The sequence below is a fragment of the Acartia tonsa genome, chromosome 4 (genome assembly GCF_053477335.1).
Source record: "Acartia tonsa isolate MP-2025a chromosome 4, ASM5347733v1, whole genome shotgun sequence".
Lineage (NCBI taxonomy): Eukaryota > Metazoa > Arthropoda > Copepoda > Calanoida > Acartiidae > Acartia > Acartia tonsa.
This window is the reverse complement of record NC_137263.1, coordinates 5809867-5830670: the sequence shown is the minus strand read 5'-3', so window position 1 is coordinate 5830670 and position 20804 is coordinate 5809867. Positions and strand designations below refer to the sequence as shown.

Below are 20804 nucleotides of genomic sequence, written 5' to 3'. Positions count from 1 at the left end.
CTCATTGGTCTGTTTGTTTCGTGTCGTCCGACAGATTTTGCGCTCTCCTTGGTTAGGCTCGGAATTGGTAAAGTTAAAGCTAAGAAGATGTCTTTATTTATATTACTAGTAAGTAGTAAAGAGGAGGGAGGGGACTCGAGTATTATTATTATAAAGTCTCCTGTATTTATTTAAATGTATGATTTATGGGGATTAACCCTCGGAATATGGGGGGGGGGGGGTGGTGGTAAGTAACTGGTAACATGATATTACGGTCAGCCAAGGTGTTCGTACAGAAATGTTGAAAGAATTATTCTTTAGAAAATTCAAGCTATATTTTAAATTTGAGAACTTAAGTAACTGATATAGATATTATATTAATTATTATAAAAAAAAATTTTGTTTGGTATATTAGATAAATAAATAGCTATTTCTGATCATTGATACATCAAAGTCAAGCAATATTTTGAAAAATTAAGTATCACATATAGATATTATAAAAAAACCTTTGGTTGGTATATTAGCTACTTCTGAATCTGATGCATCATTGTAACCCCCCCCCCCCCCCCACGCCAGAATTCATTAACAATATATATGCACCTGTTTCTCTACTTTGTGTGTGACTCACGTATAAGATATTTTAAGAAATATGATTGGGGGGGGGGGGGGGTTACATAACATTTTTAAAAAATAATACATAATTAATAAATCTACAAAATCCTATTTCTTTATTTGAACTGACAAACACAACAGAACATAAAGTAACTGGAAAAGTCAAAAGATAAATTAGCAATAACAACTTTGGAGACTTTTTTTCTTTAATTGTGATTGGTTGGTTTATTAAGCATGAAATGCTGCCAAAATGGAAATAAAAAAACAAGCGAAATTAGCAATAAGAACTAAGATTAACTATCTTGATAATCTGGCTACGAGATTGCGTGATGCTATAAAAAAAAAACTATTCACCAAACCTCTATTATTCCAAGTCATAAAATTCTAGTGAGGTCATAAACCGTCTTCGTATGTTAATATTTTCCGGAATTTTTATGATTTTCTGACAATGTTTGACCGTAAAGATATGTGAACATATGTAGTATTTTACAAATACATCCCAAATCTAGCATAAGTTGACCCCATTCTCCGTATGAAAATGTTAACAGAGGTGTGAAGTCTCAATTTCCGGTCGTTTGAATATATCGGGGAATTTGTATATTTTTAGGGTTATTTTAGTATTTTGAAAATATTGAAAACAGTAACATTTCTCTACGAAATCACCCATCGTTTACGATTTTGAGTATGTTTTGAAAAATACTATAAACTAAAACTATCATTGGTCGGGGATAGGTCAATGGAAGAAAAGAAAATTAATGGTCGGGGATAGGTCAATGGAAGAAAAAAGCTTAATAGTTGAGGATAGGCCAATGGAAGAAAAAAAGGTTAATAGTCTGGGATAGCTCAATGGAAGAATAGGGTTAATATTCAGAAGTGAGATAACGTAGAATATAATTTTTTAGGTGGTGGCTGCACCACCGATTCACTAGTTATTTAATATACAAGGTTGATAAAATTAGAAATAATAAAATTTACCAAAAATATCTGCATCAGTGCCGAATGAAGGCGGAGTTCTGTCCACTTCTGGTTTGCTTTGTCCTTGTCCAGGCTCAAGAGTCCTACTAGCAATTTATATTTCAACTAGGGTTGGGCCGGATATCCGGTTGTGCCGGTTATCCGGCTGGATATCCGGCCATTTTCAATATCCGGCCGGATACCGGATATAAAAACTATCCGGTTATCTGGCCGGATATCCGGTAATTTGCCGGATATCGAACGTTGGCCAGATATCCGGCCGGAACCGGAAATCCGGCATTGGAAATCAGCCGGTTATCCGGTATCCGGCCAAAAAAGTATCCGGCCCAACCCTAATTTCAACCAGCGGCTGTTTATAGCCTCTAGGGGTCTAATTAGTGGAATGGATGGTTAAAACCACCCCAAGGTCTACACTAAGCTTCATTGAAAAACACAACTTAACCTTTCCCGTAATTTCAGAGATTCTTTGCTTCATACATAAAAAAAATCATTACTTTATAAGATTAGAATAATTTAAATAAATAATAAGGTTCAAAACGTTCAAAACTTAAAAAAAATGTTTCCACTTTTAAATATTTTTGTTTGTTTGTTAGAAGATAAAGTCTAAAAAAAGATAATAACACGACATTTAAAACTATTGGATGCTGTGAGTATTGGTGCAAAAAATGGGGACAAATTTCAAATTGATTTGACGGGGCTGATTATTTACGTCACAAGTGAGGGGAAAGAAAAGGGAAGGAGGAAAGAAACCCCCTAGAAAAGAGATGGGGGTATGACGTCACACGCCAAAACAATTTGAAATTTGTCCCCATTTTTTGCACCAATACTCACAGCATCAAACTATTGGTGTAAAATAAGTTAGATGATGAAAGCAAACACAGGAAAAAAATTGTATGCATCGAATCTGAAGATTGATTTTGTTTGCTTTAAGGTATTATTCTTTCTTTAATATTTTATTCTTTCTCACTCCATTTATTTTTATGATAAATTTTTCTTCTCGATTGAAATCCATGCCCAAGACCACGTCACAATTAAAGAGTACAAAAATTAAAGGGTGTGCAAAAAAAATGCGGACATTTTAAAAATTGAAATAGGAACATTTCACCACGTAGCTCCCTAACTATACGTAGCACAGGATTCGTTCTTATATTTTCAAAAACTAGAGTTCATAACGGTTCTAACGATATGCATAAGAATTTTCTACTATTAACACAAGCCGCGCAATTTCAATTTTAAAAATGTCCGCATTTTTTTGCACACCCTTTATTTCTACTGTTGCTATGTTAGAGATAGGCGACATTGATATTTAGCTTTATAAACCCTTTTGAAATAAGGGATTGCCTTATTTCGATCAGGTTTAGTTAGACTGCCAGCTGTTTTTAAAAGCGAAGCTTTTCTATAATTAGGGTCCGTCCGTCCGTACGTCCGTCCGAGATAGATAGCTTTTATTCGTTAATTTAGGCATGTTAGAATTGTCCTATCGATTTCAAACTTTCATGATGATTCCTGTAGTAGTTGGGTACGATTTAGTAATAATTACCAGAATGTCCGTGCGTCCATTTTAAACATGTTGATTTATCTACTTTTCTAACAAAATTTTTTTATGTGATCTGATTTTTGGTATATTGATTCCTGGGAAAACAAAGAACAATATTATAAGCGAAGCAACTCTATAATCCAGTCCTAAAAATGTAAATATGTTCATAAACATTATCCTATATTAAGCAGTTTTTCAACAAATTTACTTACATTTTTGCTTTGACTCATATACTTTTATTTTCTGATTATTCAGTTCAGACACTATACAAGTGTTAATGTCCGTTTGTCCTACCGTTTCAGTGCTTCGCTTTTATGGATGTTGTCATCCTTGTTTTAAAAGAAATTGTAAAAGGATAATTTCCCTGAGGCTTACAAGCGACTGACAGCCCTGACAAATAATATACAGTATGACCCTCGAAAAAGTATTTTTTAGCATCTGCAGCCCATATTTCTCAATGAATCATTAAAAAATGTACAATGCTTAATGTGAGAGGAAGCATCTAAAAGTAAAAATAAAAATTATTACCTGGATTGTTTAACATTGACTACCGGACAGGCTTCTAGTAAAATCTTTTTGCCTCCACCCTAAAATTAAGGTTATTATTTTACAGGTAAAATATTGAATTTCAGCTATGGAATTTACACATACGGGATTATATCCTCTTTACAAACGTTACCTATCCTAACTCGAATAAATACAATATATCTTTGTTTTTTTTTGTGTGCGTGAGCAGCAAACTTGACGATGATTAATGTCACTTTGACCTATGTATAGTGTTTGACTAGTTTTTTTTTGCAACTAAACAAAAAATCATTCTAATCGTTTTCTATGTGAAAAGTTTTAGGTTTCAGTTCAAGGCATAATTAGTAATTACTTTTAACAGATATAAAATTTCAAGTCTTAAAAATATAAGGCTTCTACAAGTAGGGTATAAAAATATCTATGTAAAAAGAGGGATTTTGTAGAGAAGGGGTGTCCAACCGCAGGGAAAATTGCTTAAAACCAGCAAGACACACAGGATTTAATCCCCCAAAAGCACAGCTCCTACAGCAAATACCTCAGAGGTATAGACAATTTTTCCTCTTTATATTATAGATTTATCCCAAAACGAAGCTTTTCATAGTGCCTACTATAAGTAACATTTGTCAATTAAAATGTATGATGGCCTGCAATATGTAATTTAGTCTGTGTATTAACCCATATTGGTCATTTGTATTGTATGACGTCATTTTCTTATAGACACTATAAAGAGCTTCTTACAAAACTTACGAATTCTATTTTTATTATTACTCACCCTTCGTCTCCAATAATAGATGGAAAGTAGAAGACTGACGACCAGAATTGGAAATAGAGCTGACCCGACTATTATAAGATACCCCTGGTCTACAAACTCGTTTTGCTCTAAAATAGTTTTAATCATTACGTTAATGTTCAAAATTACTATTTTTTGATGCATTAAGCAGTGTCATATTAATTTCAACTTTAGGGTACATTCTTTAATATTTACTGATTTATTTGAGGACTTGTTTTATCAAGGATGCACAAGGACGTTTTATTGGGGGAGGGGGTAAAAAATTAGAAATTAAAATTTTGAGGGGGTAATCTTTATATCATAGAGACAAGGACGTCCAAGCTATTTTTTTGGGAGGGGGGAGGAGGGGGTAATCACCCCTTTACTGAAATGGCATTTATTTTTTTTAATTACATTTATTCAATAAGTCAGCTTAAAAGAAATTCTGAATTTCTTATGATAAAACTTTGCTATGAAAAATTATATCGTTCAAAGTTGCAGTTACTCGTTTTATTGGATTAAATGATTAGTGACTTAACACTGATAATCATCTAGGATGATAAATCTATTAGTTAGGGATTATTGGAATAATGGATAATTGTTGATTAGTAAAAGTGTGCGTGTGAAGATTAACTAGACTGGAAAGAGGCTAAAGTGCCATTCATGGAATACTTTATAGGTACTCCCCAGTAATATATAACAGTTTTTTTTTAGTAGAAAAATGGGATCTACTGCATTTTACGGTAAAATATTGCTGTTAACGAATATTGCCAAAAATCTATGAATTCAAAGGCTGCTAGCTGCCAAACGGCTGAACGTACAGATCATGCCCGCACACTGTTTTAAGCGGCATAAGAAGGCCTACAAATAATCTGCAATAGCCATAAATCAATAATGCATAATTATCTCGCAGTACAGAGAAATGCGCGAAAAAGGCCTATTTTACGCGTTTTTTCTTCAGTGAAGCTTTCCCTGTCATTGGATCTTGACTATTCTAGATTATTTGTAAGCCTTCTTATACCGCTTAAAATGTGCGGGTATGATCTGTACGTTCAGCCGTTTGGCAGCTAGCAGCCTTTAAAATTCATAGAATTTTAGCAATATTCGTTACCAGCAATATTTTACCGTGAACTGCAGTAGATCCGAAAAACGTTTAGGGTTTAATTACCTGAAAAAATGGTGGGCGGTGGATCTAAATCTGATAGGACTATGACTGGTTTGCTACGTCCTGCACTGTTCACTGCAACTAACTAAATAAAATTTAATTTTAAAAATTCTGACATCTTAGATATTCTACTAGAGTGTGGAAGCAACAAGCAAGCCGCTTTGCAACTAACAATTTATATATATTTTTTTGCATAAAAATTAGAATTTTTGCCATTATGAATCACACGAAAAAAAAGGCCTTTAAGGTTATTTTTCCTAAAATACATACAAATATTGATCTAAGAATTTTAATTTAATTTTCTATAAATTATCTGTTTTTATTTAAGAAAGAATAAATATAATTCATTAAATTTCTAATACAAAATAATATCTTTTTCTTGCAGACTTTTCATATCATTATAAAAAAAAACAAGGATGACAACATACATGAAAGCAAAACTCTTAATGGTAGGTCAAACGAACATTAACACTTATAGAGTGTTAGAACTGATTAATCAGAATATATTTGTATAAAAGTCGAAACAAAATTTTAGGTAAATTTGTTGAAAACTGCTTAAACATTGGATATTGTTTGAGGACATACTTATATTTTTAGGAATTGATTATAGAGATGCCTTGCTTATAACATTGTACTTTGTAATTTGGTGATTATTTCACATAAAAATTAGCTGTTAAAAAGTTAAAAATTAACATGTTTAAAATGGGCATGCAACATATTGGTAACGCTTTCTAAATCGTACCTTAAAACTACATGAATCACAATGCAAAAATTTAAATTAATAGGACAATTGTAACATAAATTAATGAAAAAAGCTACCCGTTTTTGATGGACGTACGGACGGACCAACCCTAATTATAGAAGAGCTTCACTTTTAAAAATCTAAATTAACCTGAATATCTATGGGAAAAGGATAATGATAATCAATAAGTTGAAATGATGGTTCTCTGCCAGACAAACTCTGCAGAATTCTTTCAGTTCCACTCTCAATCACCTGAAATACATGGCTTGGCATTAGGGTCATTCTATTGATATAGATATAGGTTTCGAGTGGTAATTCTTCAATTTCAACATGAAACCGATGTAAATATCGGGTGGATTAGGTCTTCTAACAGAGCAATACCATTTGCCAACATTAGCCATAAAACTTTGTCATACATTCACGCAACTTCCCGTTGGTTGTGTCAGGAGGGAGATAATTGAGTAGTATAGATGCTCAATAATCACGTACATAATATCACTGCATCCCTTATCACAAACTCTTCTGCGTCATTCATTAAGGTGACTTTTCTTGGGAGGGTCATACTCGGCGAGGGTGAGGTAATAATGGATATCTCCCAAGAGACAGCGGATCAATAACTTGTACTTAAGCGTGGAGCATGAGCTGGCCGGCCCTCGCGGCCATACAAAAGTGTCTTGTCCCACTCCATGACTCCCCTACAAAATACTAAGAAACTATGGCTACACACACACACACACCAAATCAATTGTCGACAATTATAATAATTTTTGTCATCATTTTGCACACATTCATCCGTAGTAAGTTTTGAGTTTAAATTTTACCTGCAAATAAATAAAGTTGTGCTTGTAAAGACTCAAATTGTCATCGCACATTTAACATTTAGTGTATATATAAAACTCATCACATCAAACCAAACATACATCAAAGTAATGCCAATTTAAGTTTGGGTGTTTGTTATACTGTAAAAAAAGTATTTCTATACTTTAAACTTTATATTACACTAATGTTGTGGCCCCTCTGACATTTAAGGGCTTTGCCAAATAGTACTCCTAAGTTCATTTTTTGAAGGATAATTATTTGGTGATGGAAGAGTTTTTTCTCAGAGCAATATCCCCTCGGGTTGGCATTGCGAAATAGACTAAAACATGTCTTAGCTAATACAAAATTATCTTTAAATTTTTGGAATAATTGGTCTAACTTTTACGGGTAAATTCGCATGGGGTGGGGGTAATTCCATATTTTTGGTGTGAATGTAAAAATTTGCCTGTTTTCTTTTATAAATTAAGGTAACTAAACCAGGCACATAATAAAACTCATTTTTGAGTAAAATATAAAATTTCGTAACAAATGTTTAATGTTTGTGAGCAATTTTTAGAGTGTATATTTACATGTTTCTATTTGTATGTGCAAGTATGTATTTTGGTATAAAATTTGGTTGCCACTTACATAGTTTGCCTCTGTTTGTTTCTACTACTTTTATACATACAAACTACCCATATCCACCATGTTCAACCTGGAAGTATTGTGCTGACCTATAGTTTACCTTCTTTATGTCGACTTAATTCAAGTTGGTACGTAATTACATCTAGGGGGGAGGGGTGAGTAAATTAAATTTACATCTTTTGGGAATAGTCCCATAAGGGGCGATTGGTCGTATTTTTAAAATATCTTGTTTTAGGTTAGGTTATGTTATATTGGGTTAGGTGCTTGCCTCACAGGGTTAGAGCCCCCCGCAGGGGCTAGAAATAGGAGAAAAGCTACTGTGAAAAATACAAAGAATCGCCCCATATGGTGCGATGTTACAGAAGGGACTATACCCCATCTTTTTAATTAGGCGATTAGCTAATTTTTCTTTTATTTACTTTGACACAAAGTCTAAATTTAAACTATACTACTAGAAACTTATAACTATTCTGAAAAGGTACTGTGTTAATACTATAGCAGCAAAAGGATAGAAGGGTAACACAAGAACAAAGCAATAGAAAGCTTAATCACTGTAAAAGCAGTAAAGTAAGTTTGTGTAAGGAATTGTCAATAATTCACACAAATGGGATTTTCGTTAAAAACACATTTAATGTTTAATTAAAATAATTTTCAAAAATTTGAATTGTAAACAAAAATAAATATCTTAGTCTAACTGACAGTTTGATGTAAGGACACAATTTGTTTGGAGAGTTGCTGCGCTAATAACCAAAAGTAACAATTTAATTTAAAAGCTTACTGAGGTGGATTCTTAAAAAAAAATTGCCCCACTAATCGCTTAGTGGGGCAAAATTGTTTTCGTGAAAAATCCTCCAAAATCACATAAAAATCTACATAAATTAATTATAATCTTATGTTTAAAACCCTTCTATGATTTTGTTTAATTTTTGTAGTTTTTTAATGTGATTTTGTTGGATTTTTCACAAAAACAATTTTGCCCCACTAAGCGATTAGTGGGGCAAATTTCTTTTAAGAATCCACCTCTGCACTCGTACAATTGTCCCTACCAATGTAAACATGAATAAACTTACATGCATCCCACAATAATTTATTCCCTACCTGTAAAATAAATGATTGCTGTATCCCTCCATCAAACCCAGGGTGGCATGTGATATGAATAAAACTTGTTTTATTTGTGTATCCACAATCTTGTGGTGGGTATGGCCGACCTGCAGAGATAATTGCAAACATTAATTATATTTCTTTTTTTCATATTTTCAATAATGGTGGCAGCAACCTCCACATTTCATAGGATCACCCCCCTCCCTTCCTTAAAAAGACATAACCCAGTGTTAGATAATGGATTAATATTGTTGTGACAAAAATAATTAACATTATCTTTCCTTTTAGCTTTTTTGTCTCAAAGTTATATATTTTGAGAAGTGCAATTATTTTTTTATTTAATGCAGAATATTTTCCAATTTGATTACCTGCGGGCTCAATGATAAATACACAAGGCTTGCGCTGGGTTCCCATGTCATTTATCCCATAACACATTATGCGGGTGGATTCTCGAAGTCCCCTTAACAAAATAAGTTGTTGTCAATTGGTGATATATTCGGCCCTTAAATATTCTTCTTACAGGCAACTCAACATATAATTTAATATTTTTATATATTTATATATGTACATATCTGAGAGTAGATATACCCCTGTTTATCATGAATATTTCTTTATATTTAACTGGGGTGTACAAATATGAGAGTAGATATACCCCTATTTATTATGAATATTTCTATATATTTACCTGGGGTGTACATATCTGAGAGTAGATATACCCCTGTTTATTATGAATATTTCTTTATATTTACCTGGGGTGTACAACATATCTGAGAGTAGATATACCCCTGTTTATTATGAATATTTCTATATATTTACCTGGGGTGTACATATCTGAGAGTAGATATACCCCTGTTTATTATGAATATTTCTTTATATTTACCTGGGGTGTACAACATATCTGAGAGTAGATATACCCCTGTTTATTATGAATATTTCTATATATTTACCTGGGGTGTACATATCTGAGAGTAGATATACCCCTGTTTATTATGAATATTTTTTTATATTTACCTGGGGTGTACATATCTGAGAGTACATATACCCCTGTTTATTATGAATACTTCTTTATATTTACCTGGGGTGTACATATCTGAGAGTAGATATACCCCTATTTATTATGAATATTTCTATATATTTACCTGGGGTGTACATATCTGAGAGTAGATATACCCCTGTTTATTATGAATATTTCTTTATATTTACCTGGGGTGTACAACATATCTGAGAGTAGATATACCCCTGTTTATTATGAATATTTCTATATATTTACCTGGGGTGTACATATCTGAGAGTAGATATACCCCTGTTTATTATGAATATTTCTTTATATTTACCTGGGGTGTACAACATATCTGAGAGTAGATATACCCCTGTTTATTATGAATATTTCTATATATTTACCTGGGGTGTACATATCTGAGAGTAGATATACCCCTGTTTATTATGAATATTTCTTTATATTTACCTGGGGTGTACAACATATCTGAGAGTAGATATACCCCTGTTTATTATGAATATTTCTATATATTTACCTGGGGTGTACATATCTGAGAGTAGATATACCCCTGTTTATTATGAATATTCTTTTATATTTACCTGGGGTGTACATATCTGAGAGTGCATATACCCCTGTTTATTATGATTACTTCTTTATATTTACCTGGGGTGTACATATCTGAGAGTAGATATACCCCTATTTATTATGAATATTTCTATATATTTACCTGGGGTGTACATATCTGAGAGTAGATATACCCCTGTTTATTATGAATATTTCTTTATATTTACCTGGGGTGTACAACATATCTGAGAGTAGATATACCCCTGTTTATTATGAATATTTCTACATATTTACCTGGGGTGTACATATCTGAGAGTAGATATACCCCTGTTTATTATGAATATTTCTTTATATTTACCTGGGGTGTACAACATATCTGAGAGTAGATATACCCCTGTTTATTATGAATATTTCTATATATTTACCTGGGGTGTACATATCTGAGAGTAGATATACCCCTGTTTATTATGAATATTTCTTTATATTTACCTGGGGTGTACATATCTGAGAGTAGATATACCCCTGTTTATTATGAATATTTCTATATATTTACCTGGGGTGTACATATCTGAGAGTAGATATACCCCTGTTTATTATGAATATTTCTTTATATTTACCTGGGGTGTACATATCTGAGAGTAGATATACCCCTGTTTATTATGAATTTTTCTATATATTTACCTGGGGTGTACATATCTGAGAGTAGATATACCCCTGTTTATTATGAATATTTCTTTATATTTACCTGGGGTGTACATATCTGAGAGTAGATATACCCCTGTTGATTGTGTACATTTCTCCGCCGATTCTTTGCTCTTGTCTTCCATCCTGATCAATCACAAATGATGGCGGGCAAATTTAACATTCAGAATTTACTTTTTAAGGAATATTTTAAGAAAAGTTGCATGTAAATGAAATAATCGGATTTTAAAATTGCAAAAAAATATAAGGCAAAATAATTTTTTTTCTTCTAAAAATTTCTATTTTTTGATTATTAGATTTGTTTGTCTAATATAAATATAGCACATTGTGCGCTTTACTTTTATATTTTTTCCTCGTTGTCACAAAAATTAACTTTTAAAATTTATTTTTCTTATTAAAACGTAGAATGCAAGAAAGACAGAATGCACACTGCTGATAGACAAACACGGCGCGACATCAATTCCGCAAAATATAGCACTTTTTAAAATCATCATACCTGTAAATCATATAAAGTAACAGGATGTCTATCCGTCTGTTTGTCAGTCTGTTTAAAACATAGGATCTCGCTAACCGCTGAACCAATATGGTTCTCCTTTACAGAGTACCTTCTCATAGGTTAAAAGAAGTTTTTTTTATAAATATTTTGGGGGAGGGTACCACCAGCCTTCCAAGAGAAATCACCCCTAGAAAAAAATTAAACCCACCCCAAAAAAATCCACCCCCAAAATTTTTTTTACTTTTCTTTAAAAAATTTGGCAATCGTATTTAACTCCCCATTTCTCAAGTACCCCTAGAGGCCTTGAGGGGGGTGTAGCCGCTAGTTATTATTAAATTACAAACAGTCTTTTTCTTTGATTCGCTAAACCACTTCCTCTGAAACATCCCCTCTTATTTAATTGATATTGTGTCTTTTTACTGAACTGAAGCTTCTAGTAAAATATGCGGTAATAAATTCACACCAACAAACACATCATATTTGCAAAATTAGGAGAAACTATAAAGACTGTGTCTCAAGCTAAAATCAAAAAGAAATATTTTACATTTTCTATTTCTAAATTGATTCCAATTCTGCTGTATAATTTTTTGCCCCTAGGTTAGTTTTTTTTCGTGGTATTGTTGAATTATTCAATTAAAAGATGAAAAGGCAGTTTTTGTAATTTATTCCACTCTATTGTGTTTCTTTCTTACCCAATATTTAATATTTTAGTTTTTATTAAAGAGAAAAGTCTAAGGTTTTATTTAAATATTCGACTTACTATTAAGCAACAAAGACATCTAAATAAAACAATTTTTAGAAGTAAAACTAAAATTTACTGTATAAATGAGGAACTTTGCTTAAAACTTAATTGTTTTCTTTGACTTTTTAAAATGGCTTTTTATAGGTTATTTTAGGTTAGATTAGGTTATATTGGGTTAGGTGATTGCCCCACATGGTTAGGTAATTGGCCCTGCAGGGTTAGAGCCCCCCGCAGGGGCTAGAAATTGGAGAATAGCTACTGTGAAAAATACGAAGAATCGCCCCATAAGGTGCGATGTTACGAAAGTGACTATACCCAAAAGTTTGAGGCAAGATATTTTTAAAAGCGAAGCTTTTCTATAATTAGGGTCGGTCCGTACGTCCGTCCGTCCGAGATAGATAGCTTTTATTCGTTAATTTAGGCATGTTTAGGCATCGATTTCAAACTTTGCATGGTGATTCCTGTAGTAGGTAGGTACGATTTAGAAAGCGTAGCAACTCTATAATCATTACCAGAATGTCCGTACGTCCATTTTTAACATGTTGATTTTCTACTTTTTTAACAACAAATTTTTATGTGATCTAATTATCTGTTTGATCTGATTTTTGGTATATTGATTCCTGGGACAACAAATTACAATATTATAAGCGAAGCAACTCTATAATCAAGTCCTAAAAATGTAAGTATGTCCATAAACATTATCCTGTATGAAGCAGTTTTTCAACAAATTTACTTACAATTTTGCTTTGACTCTCATACTTTTATTTTCTGATTATTCAGTTCAGACACTAAACAAATGTTAATGTCCGTTTGTCCTACCGTTTCAGTGCTTCGCTTTTATGGATGTTGTCATCCTTGTTTTATTCATAATAATAATAATAAACTTACCCCAAGTGAAGATACCCATATAGCTTTGTGAATATCAGGATTACTCTTAAATCTACACTCTAGAAACATCATAATTCATTCATATACAGTTATCAATCATGAATCAATAACTCTACAAAATTTCCTTTCCCTAAATAATTTTTTAGTAAATTTTTATTCTTATAGTAGTTTAATTAATACTAGCATCTAGGGGCTCTATCAAAGAAATAAGACAGGGCAGAAAAAAAACCTAAAACCATACACAAACTTTTTAGGTATAAAAATAAAATAGCCCAAAACCGTACCCAGACTTTTTAGGTATGAAAATAAAACAGCCTAAAACCATCCAAAGACACATACGAAGCTTCACTGAAATAAGGACTATATCGGGTCAGCGGTTAGTGAGATCTTTCGCTACAAACAAAAAAATACTTACTACTTTGTATATTAGGATTTGGTTTAAAATCTCTTTATTTTGTACATTTTAGTGAATGAACCCTTTAGTAATATTTGTAAAGCTCATATTACACATATGTACTGTACAAAATTGGCCCCTGAATTAACCCAATCACAATAATTTTTTCAATCAAAATAATATTATACTTTTAAAAATTTGTATTATTGTATTATCTACCTATATAAACTTGTTTTTCTGGATCTACAGCAATGATTGTATCTTTATCTGTCAAACACTGAGGACGATCTAGATAAAATTAATTCAGTTTTAACAATCATACTTTTAAAATTCAACCCCATAAATTTTGAATAAATTCCTAAACCTAATATTTGATGAAAATAATATCTACTTAGAATGTCAAATTATTATAGGAATTATTGTTTTATTTTTGTTGCAAAAGTCTTACATTTGATTTGTATTGTGATATTGTTGCTTGTAGAGTTTCCAAAAGAATTATGTGCACGACAGGTATAGTTTCCAGTTCCAGTCTCAGTTATGCCCTAATTTAAAAAAAACATTAATAAAAAGATAATAATAAAATATTTTCTCGTATTCATTCGAATCCGGTGGATAGGAACCGGTTCTCATCCATACTTAAAAACTATGTCTAGCATCGTATTATATCCAGTTTTCTACGAATATAGAAATGTACAATCATAAGATTAAAACTAGTTTTTTTAGCCGGTGCCTTCGGCACCACGGGGCTAAAAAACTAGTTTTAATCTTATAATTGTACATTCTATATCCGCGGAAAGCCGTTTATAATACGATACGAGAAATAACTATTAAGCTGTTAACATTAACAACTTCATTAACTACTAACTTGGGGCACTTGAGGTTAGGGGATGGGGAAGTCGATCCTTTACTTTCATTTTTAGTTTTTAAAAGAAAAGTAAAAATAAATTTTGGAGGGGGGGGGGGGATTTTTTTAAGTTCGATTTCTCTTGGGGTTGTGGTAGTACACTCCCTCAAAATAGTTATAAACATTCCCAGGACCTACCAAAAGCTACATTATCCAGGAGAACCACATCGGTTCAAAGGTTAGCGAGATTCTTTGGTACACACTTTTTCTTTATCTTTTAGTTTTGTCATTGTCTTCTAAGTTCTGTAATTCGTGGAAGATATTGGCAAAAGTAATTTACTCAATAAGCCTTTGAAAACTTTACCTATCTGCTTTACTTTTACTCATAATCTTTAAATTTTTTATTTTTCTAAGCTGCTTACAATCAATTATTATGAATACATTTGAAAATAAATAAAAACCAGATGGAAAATAAAAGTTTCACCTGAATAACAAGGGATTGGTTTGAGAGAATAATTCCAGCACTGCTGTTCTCGTGAAGTTGTTGGTCCTGGTTTTAAAAACAAAGTTGATTAATTAATATTGCAGTTTGTAGGTATTTTTTATATAATGTTAAAGGAAGACTTCAATCTAATTATGGGGCTATATTACTTTATCAACTGTCTTAGTAAAAATTCAGCAAAAACCTTGCTCCTACCTAAGATTTCTAAACGACTTTCTTTCTAACATTGCAAGTAACTTTTTTTTTATTAACTTTGGTATGGTACTTTGCAATGATATTAAGTCAATATTTGTTACTAGCGGCACTTCTATAATGGCACCTTAGGAGGGGGGGGGGGGGGGGAGGGGAAAGTCGAAGAAAGAAAAGTGAAAAAAAAGTTTTCTATGGGGGGTCATTTTTTTGAGGCGATTTCTCTATCAAATCACCGGTTAGCGAGATTCGTAGGGAAAGACAGACACACAGACACAGATCATGTTACTTTTTATAAGGATTGTTAAAAGCGAAGCTTTTCTATAATTAGGGTCGGTCCGTACGTCCGTCCGTCCGTCCGAGATAGATAGCTTTTATTTGTTAATTTAGGCATGTTAAACTTTGCATGATGATTCCTGTAGTAGTTAGGTACGAATTAGAAAGCGTAGCAACTCTATAATCATTACCAGAATGTCCGTACGTCCATTTTAAACATGTTGATTTTTCTACTTTTTTAACAACAAATCTTTTTGTGATCTAGTTATCCGTTTGAACTGATTTTTGGTATATTGGTTCCTGGGACAACAAAGAACAATAGTAGAAGCGAAGCTACTCTATAATCAAGTCCTAAAAATGTAAGTATGTCCATAAACATTATCCTGTATCAAGCAGTTTTTCAACAAATTTACTTAAAAGTGTAGACAATTGTGTGATTATTTTGTTTACCTGGTGATACCAGTAGAGCTTGGCGGCGGCAGGATTTGATACAATGTCACATTCAAGATATATATCATCTCCTTCCTAAACATTATAATTTAATCATTTCTAGCTTTGCTCTGACGTTGGATTCAGTTCAGCTAGGTGATGACCGGTTCTGAACCGTGAAGGAAAATTATATCTAGTATTCTTCTTTTATTTTATAGAATTTTAGAACAAAAACGTGATTAAAAGAAATAGGATTAACCCTTTCTATAAAACAAGACTAGAAATATTCATATTAAGATTTTGCTCAAAAGGATAAAGATAGAGAAGAGCAAACCAGAAAAAAAACATTCAAATAATGGCTTCCCCTAGCTTAATCAATATTATGTTCAGTTCAAGGCTCTTTGGCTTGAGTAACTTCAGACTGAATAACACCATAAATATTTACACATAAAGTAGTTGCGCTACTAACCCTACCATGTAACCATACAATTGAGCACTGACCTTTATTTGGTTTGGATTAATACTTCTCCCCAGGGAAAGGTTTAATCTGGGTTTATCTGAAAAATAATAGTGCATCCACTAATTACATACAACCACACAAAATGATCGAGGGATAGATCTTTGCGAGATAAATTTATTTACAATATATTAATAAAAGAAAGATTGTTATACTTATTTTACATTTAAAAATGTTTTTCGTTTAAGGGGATAGAGAAAGTTATTTTATTTTCTATTGATCTATCCTTTCCTCCCTGATTACAACACATATGTTCGCAAATATAGTTTTTTTGTTTGCTTTCTTTTCTACTTTTAGTATATTAGTATTTATTGTGATTTAAATTAAATATTGTTAGTTTGTTATTACTTATGGATACTATTATCCTAGTTGAATAATTAAAATAAATATTGTAAGGCAATCTAAGAAAAACAAGGGTGACAAAAAATCCATAAAAGCGAAGCTCTAAAATAAGAAGTAAGGTCAAAAGAACAATAACTCTTGTAGACTCTTGTAGAGTGTCGGAACTAAGCAAAACATTACTTTATAAGTCTTAACAAAATTGTACATATTTTTTTTGCTAAATTTCATAAATACAGGAGACAGTAAAATAAAATACTTTCATTTTTAGGATTTGATTATAGACATGCCTCGCTTATAATATTGTACCTTTATATTCTAGATATCATTATTACAAAATCAGACGAATTAGATAATTATATCATACAAAATTTAGTTGTCAAAAAAGTTTAAAATCAGCATGTTTTGAATGGACGTACCGACTTTATAGAGTTGTTATGCTTTCTAAATCTTACCAAATTGTTATAGAAATCATCATGCAAAGTTTGAAATCGTTGGGACACATATAACATGTCTAAATTAACGAAAAGAGTTTACCGTTACGGACGTACGGACAGACCTACCCTAATTATAGAAAAGCTTCGCTTTTAAAATTGTTTGTAAGAGTGAAGAAGCAATTAGCCATAAGGTTGTCTTTTACGAGATTACCTTTCCTCTCACTCAAATAATCTTATCTTCTTTAAAACATACGAGGTTCTTTCCCTCAAAGTACCTAGCAAGACCCCCCCCCCTCTTTATTTATATAATAAATTGAAATAAGGGATTTCTATTGTCTTACCCTTTGGGCTACAATTTACCTGATACAACCTATAATAACCCGGCAAAATTAAAAAATACTTAATTCTCGAAAAATACCCTCTCCTTTTTTAAATTTTCTAAATAAGGGGGGGGGGTTCTGTGCTCGAATAGGCACTTCAAGCAAAACCACCACCTAAGCTTTTCCACACTGGGGTTTTTTCAGCATTTTGAAAAGCAGCAAAAGCCAACTTAGCATTTGTTTCTTTGTTAACGAGTGGCTTCGCCCCTTTCCCAACTACCAACACTAATATCAAACGTCAATTTAAGATAAAACTTACACATGACAGCTATTCTCCAGTTATCTTCAATCATACTATTTGGGATCATAGGATTGAACCCACGACACGAAATTCTTTCTCCGTCCATATTAACATCTGAACACAAAAGTTAATCAAAATAAGAATCTAACAGGGATGAAAAAATCCATAACAAGCTTATCATGGATCAATGGACAAAATAAGTTATAGAGAAGATGTTGAGTTGTAAAAAAGAAACAGTAGTAGGGAATAACTCATAGAAAATCAAGAACACTTAACGAAAAAATTCAGTTATCTATTTTACTTAGGTGCCAAAAAATCACATTTTCCCCTTAGCATTACAGACTGACGGATGATCAGACAAATGGAATTATAGAGTAGCTTCACTAATAGTCTCTACTCATGATATCTCTTTGATATCTTCTCTCCAAATAAATACTACATTATTATTGTTTTAAACTTTCATGTTCTTTTTATTCTTTATATCAATACCTTAAAAAGAAACATAGAAGTTATGAAAAACATCTAAAAATAATTTTACCTGGTTTAATTGTAAGTATGCTTGTAGTTACTGATTCCATTGGATTATTCTGTTGAAAAAATGAAAAATATGTTTAATATACAAAAAAAATTTGTTTGTTAAGATAAATCATAAAACGTCTCTAGGGGCACTAAGGGAAAAAGTGGGGTAGATTTAACCCCCTTCCTGGATCCATGAGAGGCTTCACTGTAAAGGATAACCATTGCAGTTTATCAGTCTTCAAGATTTTTTGTTACATTTAAACACACACAGTGCAGCATAGGTGCGGAAATTATAATTATTTAAAAATATGATCACCTTAACCAAATCGCTTTGAGCAGGTTTATCACCTATGAACCATTGGACCTTAGCTGCTGGCTCGCTTCCAACCACCTTCAATTTAATAATAAATACCAAAAGTACATCTCCATTTTTAACCCTTTAAAAAAATATTTCATAGTTTTAAAAAATAAAAAATATTGGTATCATGGAAAGAAAACGAAGTAGCCAGTTTCGTCGTATTTTCACTGTAGTGTTTGATAGGTTATTTTAGGTTAAAGCCCAGCAGGGTTAAAGCCCCTTCCCCACAGGGGCTAGAAAAGCTACTATGAAAATACAGCGAATCCCGCTACTTCGGTTTCCATGTTTCAAATATTGATTTTACCTCACATATAATCTCAGTGTGTTGTCCATCAATGAGAAACTTTTTCTTGTCCAAGATTTTAGTTCGTTGTGGTCTCACTAAATTAATATTTTTTTTTGTACAAATAACCGTATTTCTATGCATATTTTAGACTAGCTCGTACTGGCGAGGCTGACTGCAGCGTCAGGTTCAACAACTAAGTAAAACTAATAAGTGAATATCTTGTTTTATCCAAAGAATTCGGGTGAGTAACATATATCAGACAACAAACCTTTTGTCTGAAAGTGGTAATGAGTTACGTCATTTTTCATTGCCAAGGCATTCCCCCACTACTACTATTGATATCACATGCCTGTCATAGCCTCGTGTGCTCAAGTTAAAACCACACAAAATTCGGACGATAAACACCAAAATAATTTTTATCCCAGTTTTTATTTGTTTGTGTGCCTCACATATCTCATAAAGAAACCTAATATCTAAATACTTTTCTTGAAATATTATTATTCCCTCTTCTTACCACCCGTCCTCTCCTCCCTCTCTCCTCTCTCTCTCCTCTCTCCAAACCTTAAACTACTCCTCTTCTTAAATGTTATAAAACAGACATATTCTTCTTTTTTAAAGATCAGAAGTAATAACCCCTCTTACCTTTCAAAGAAAAAAAAATTAACAGTCTCTCGAAACGCAAATAATCGGAACATAAAAATACGTCAAAAATAAAGAAATGAGGTGAGAAGTTGGAAAGGAAACCTCTAAAAAAGAGATGGATTTAGATGTATTTTTATGACGTCAAACATGACACTTTTCAGCGCTTAAACTACTCATTTTTGGGGTATTTAGTTTTGGTTCAGGTATTTGCAGCAAAAGAGTATTGCAGTATGGAGTGGGGAAGTGCTCTACGTTGTTAAGAAAGGATTTTACCGGAAAATCCTTTAGAATATATATTCAAACACTATTATCTCTTAGTAATATAAGAATTAATTATCTAAAAAGTTAAAGTTTTAATTATGTTTTAGAAAACTATTTTTCTCTATATTATTTGTCATCTATTCATGAGAAATGTTAGTATTCAAACAAGGACGACCTCATATATACAGATTACAAATTATTAAAATGCATTCTAGGAATAACCCAGCTTCCAACGCTTTTTTTGAAGTATTGCTAATAAATTGCATAACTACGCGGCCAAAAATCCTTCAGATAAGCCAAAACTTGATTGTACGGCGTATGTCTAGAAGTTCAAACTGTGCCTGTTTCGGGCCAAGGCATCCCCCCTATTCTATTAATGTCACGAATTTAACAGAGCAACATTAAGAACCATTTTAACGTCTTCAGTAATGTCGTGGTATTGGACCGGGATTCGAACAAGCTACGAATTGGACAACGATCAGATGCGCTACGTATTACGCTACAGTCGAAGATTACAGAACTATAGAGCAACTTTGCTATCAAAAATGAAAACTAAACTCACAATTCATTTTGATTACAACAGTTCTTGTCTTGGGTTGATTTATTTTGTTATTCATGGTGACACAACTCAGCTTCTTACCATTTTTATCTCTATCTAACCTGAATTTAGTAAATTTTATATTTCAATTTGTTGCACAAATGGCTTCGCCCCAAGGTTTATATGTGTGTGAGGGATGGCTGTTATCTTGATACGTTTTTTAAGATGGTTAAAAATAAAATTTTACTTAAATCATTATTCTTAAGGATTTTTTCATATAAAGCTAAAGATCTACAAAAGAAATATAATTCTGAGCCTTATATATACAACTCTATAATATTACCCTAGTAAGCCTGAGCCTTTATACAACAATATCTCTCTCCTCAACTCTATGATAATACCTAGAAAGCCTGAG

The 20804-nt window shown here is 32.4% G+C and overlaps 1 protein-coding gene across 1 annotated transcript in view; it reads right to left on the bottom strand.

The window, feature by feature from the left end:
- LOC145318161 (neural cell adhesion molecule 2-like) overlaps positions 1-20804 on the bottom strand; it is a 41979-nt gene that overhangs the window by 11571 nt on the left and 9604 nt on the right. Inside the window, exons 10-28 of the mRNA XM_080159507.1 lie at positions 20414-20511; positions 18967-19043; positions 18621-18695; positions 18324-18372; positions 17804-17899; positions 16373-16428; positions 15893-15967; positions 14960-15025; positions 14080-14173; positions 13851-13919; positions 13238-13296; positions 11155-11237; positions 9217-9308; positions 8846-8955; positions 6455-6556; positions 5566-5647; positions 4401-4507; positions 3632-3690; positions 1567-1649 (exon numbers count right to left, since the gene is read on the bottom strand). Coding sequence (XP_080015633.1) covers positions 1567-1649; positions 3632-3690; positions 4401-4507; positions 5566-5647; positions 6455-6556; positions 8846-8955; positions 9217-9308; positions 11155-11237; positions 13238-13296; positions 13851-13919; positions 14080-14173; positions 14960-15025; positions 15893-15967; positions 16373-16428; positions 17804-17899; positions 18324-18372; positions 18621-18695; positions 18967-19043; positions 20414-20511 — 1532 coding nt within the window. The remainder of the gene's footprint in view (positions 1-1566; positions 1650-3631; positions 3691-4400; positions 4508-5565; positions 5648-6454; positions 6557-8845; positions 8956-9216; positions 9309-11154; positions 11238-13237; positions 13297-13850; positions 13920-14079; positions 14174-14959; positions 15026-15892; positions 15968-16372; positions 16429-17803; positions 17900-18323; positions 18373-18620; positions 18696-18966; positions 19044-20413; positions 20512-20804) is intronic.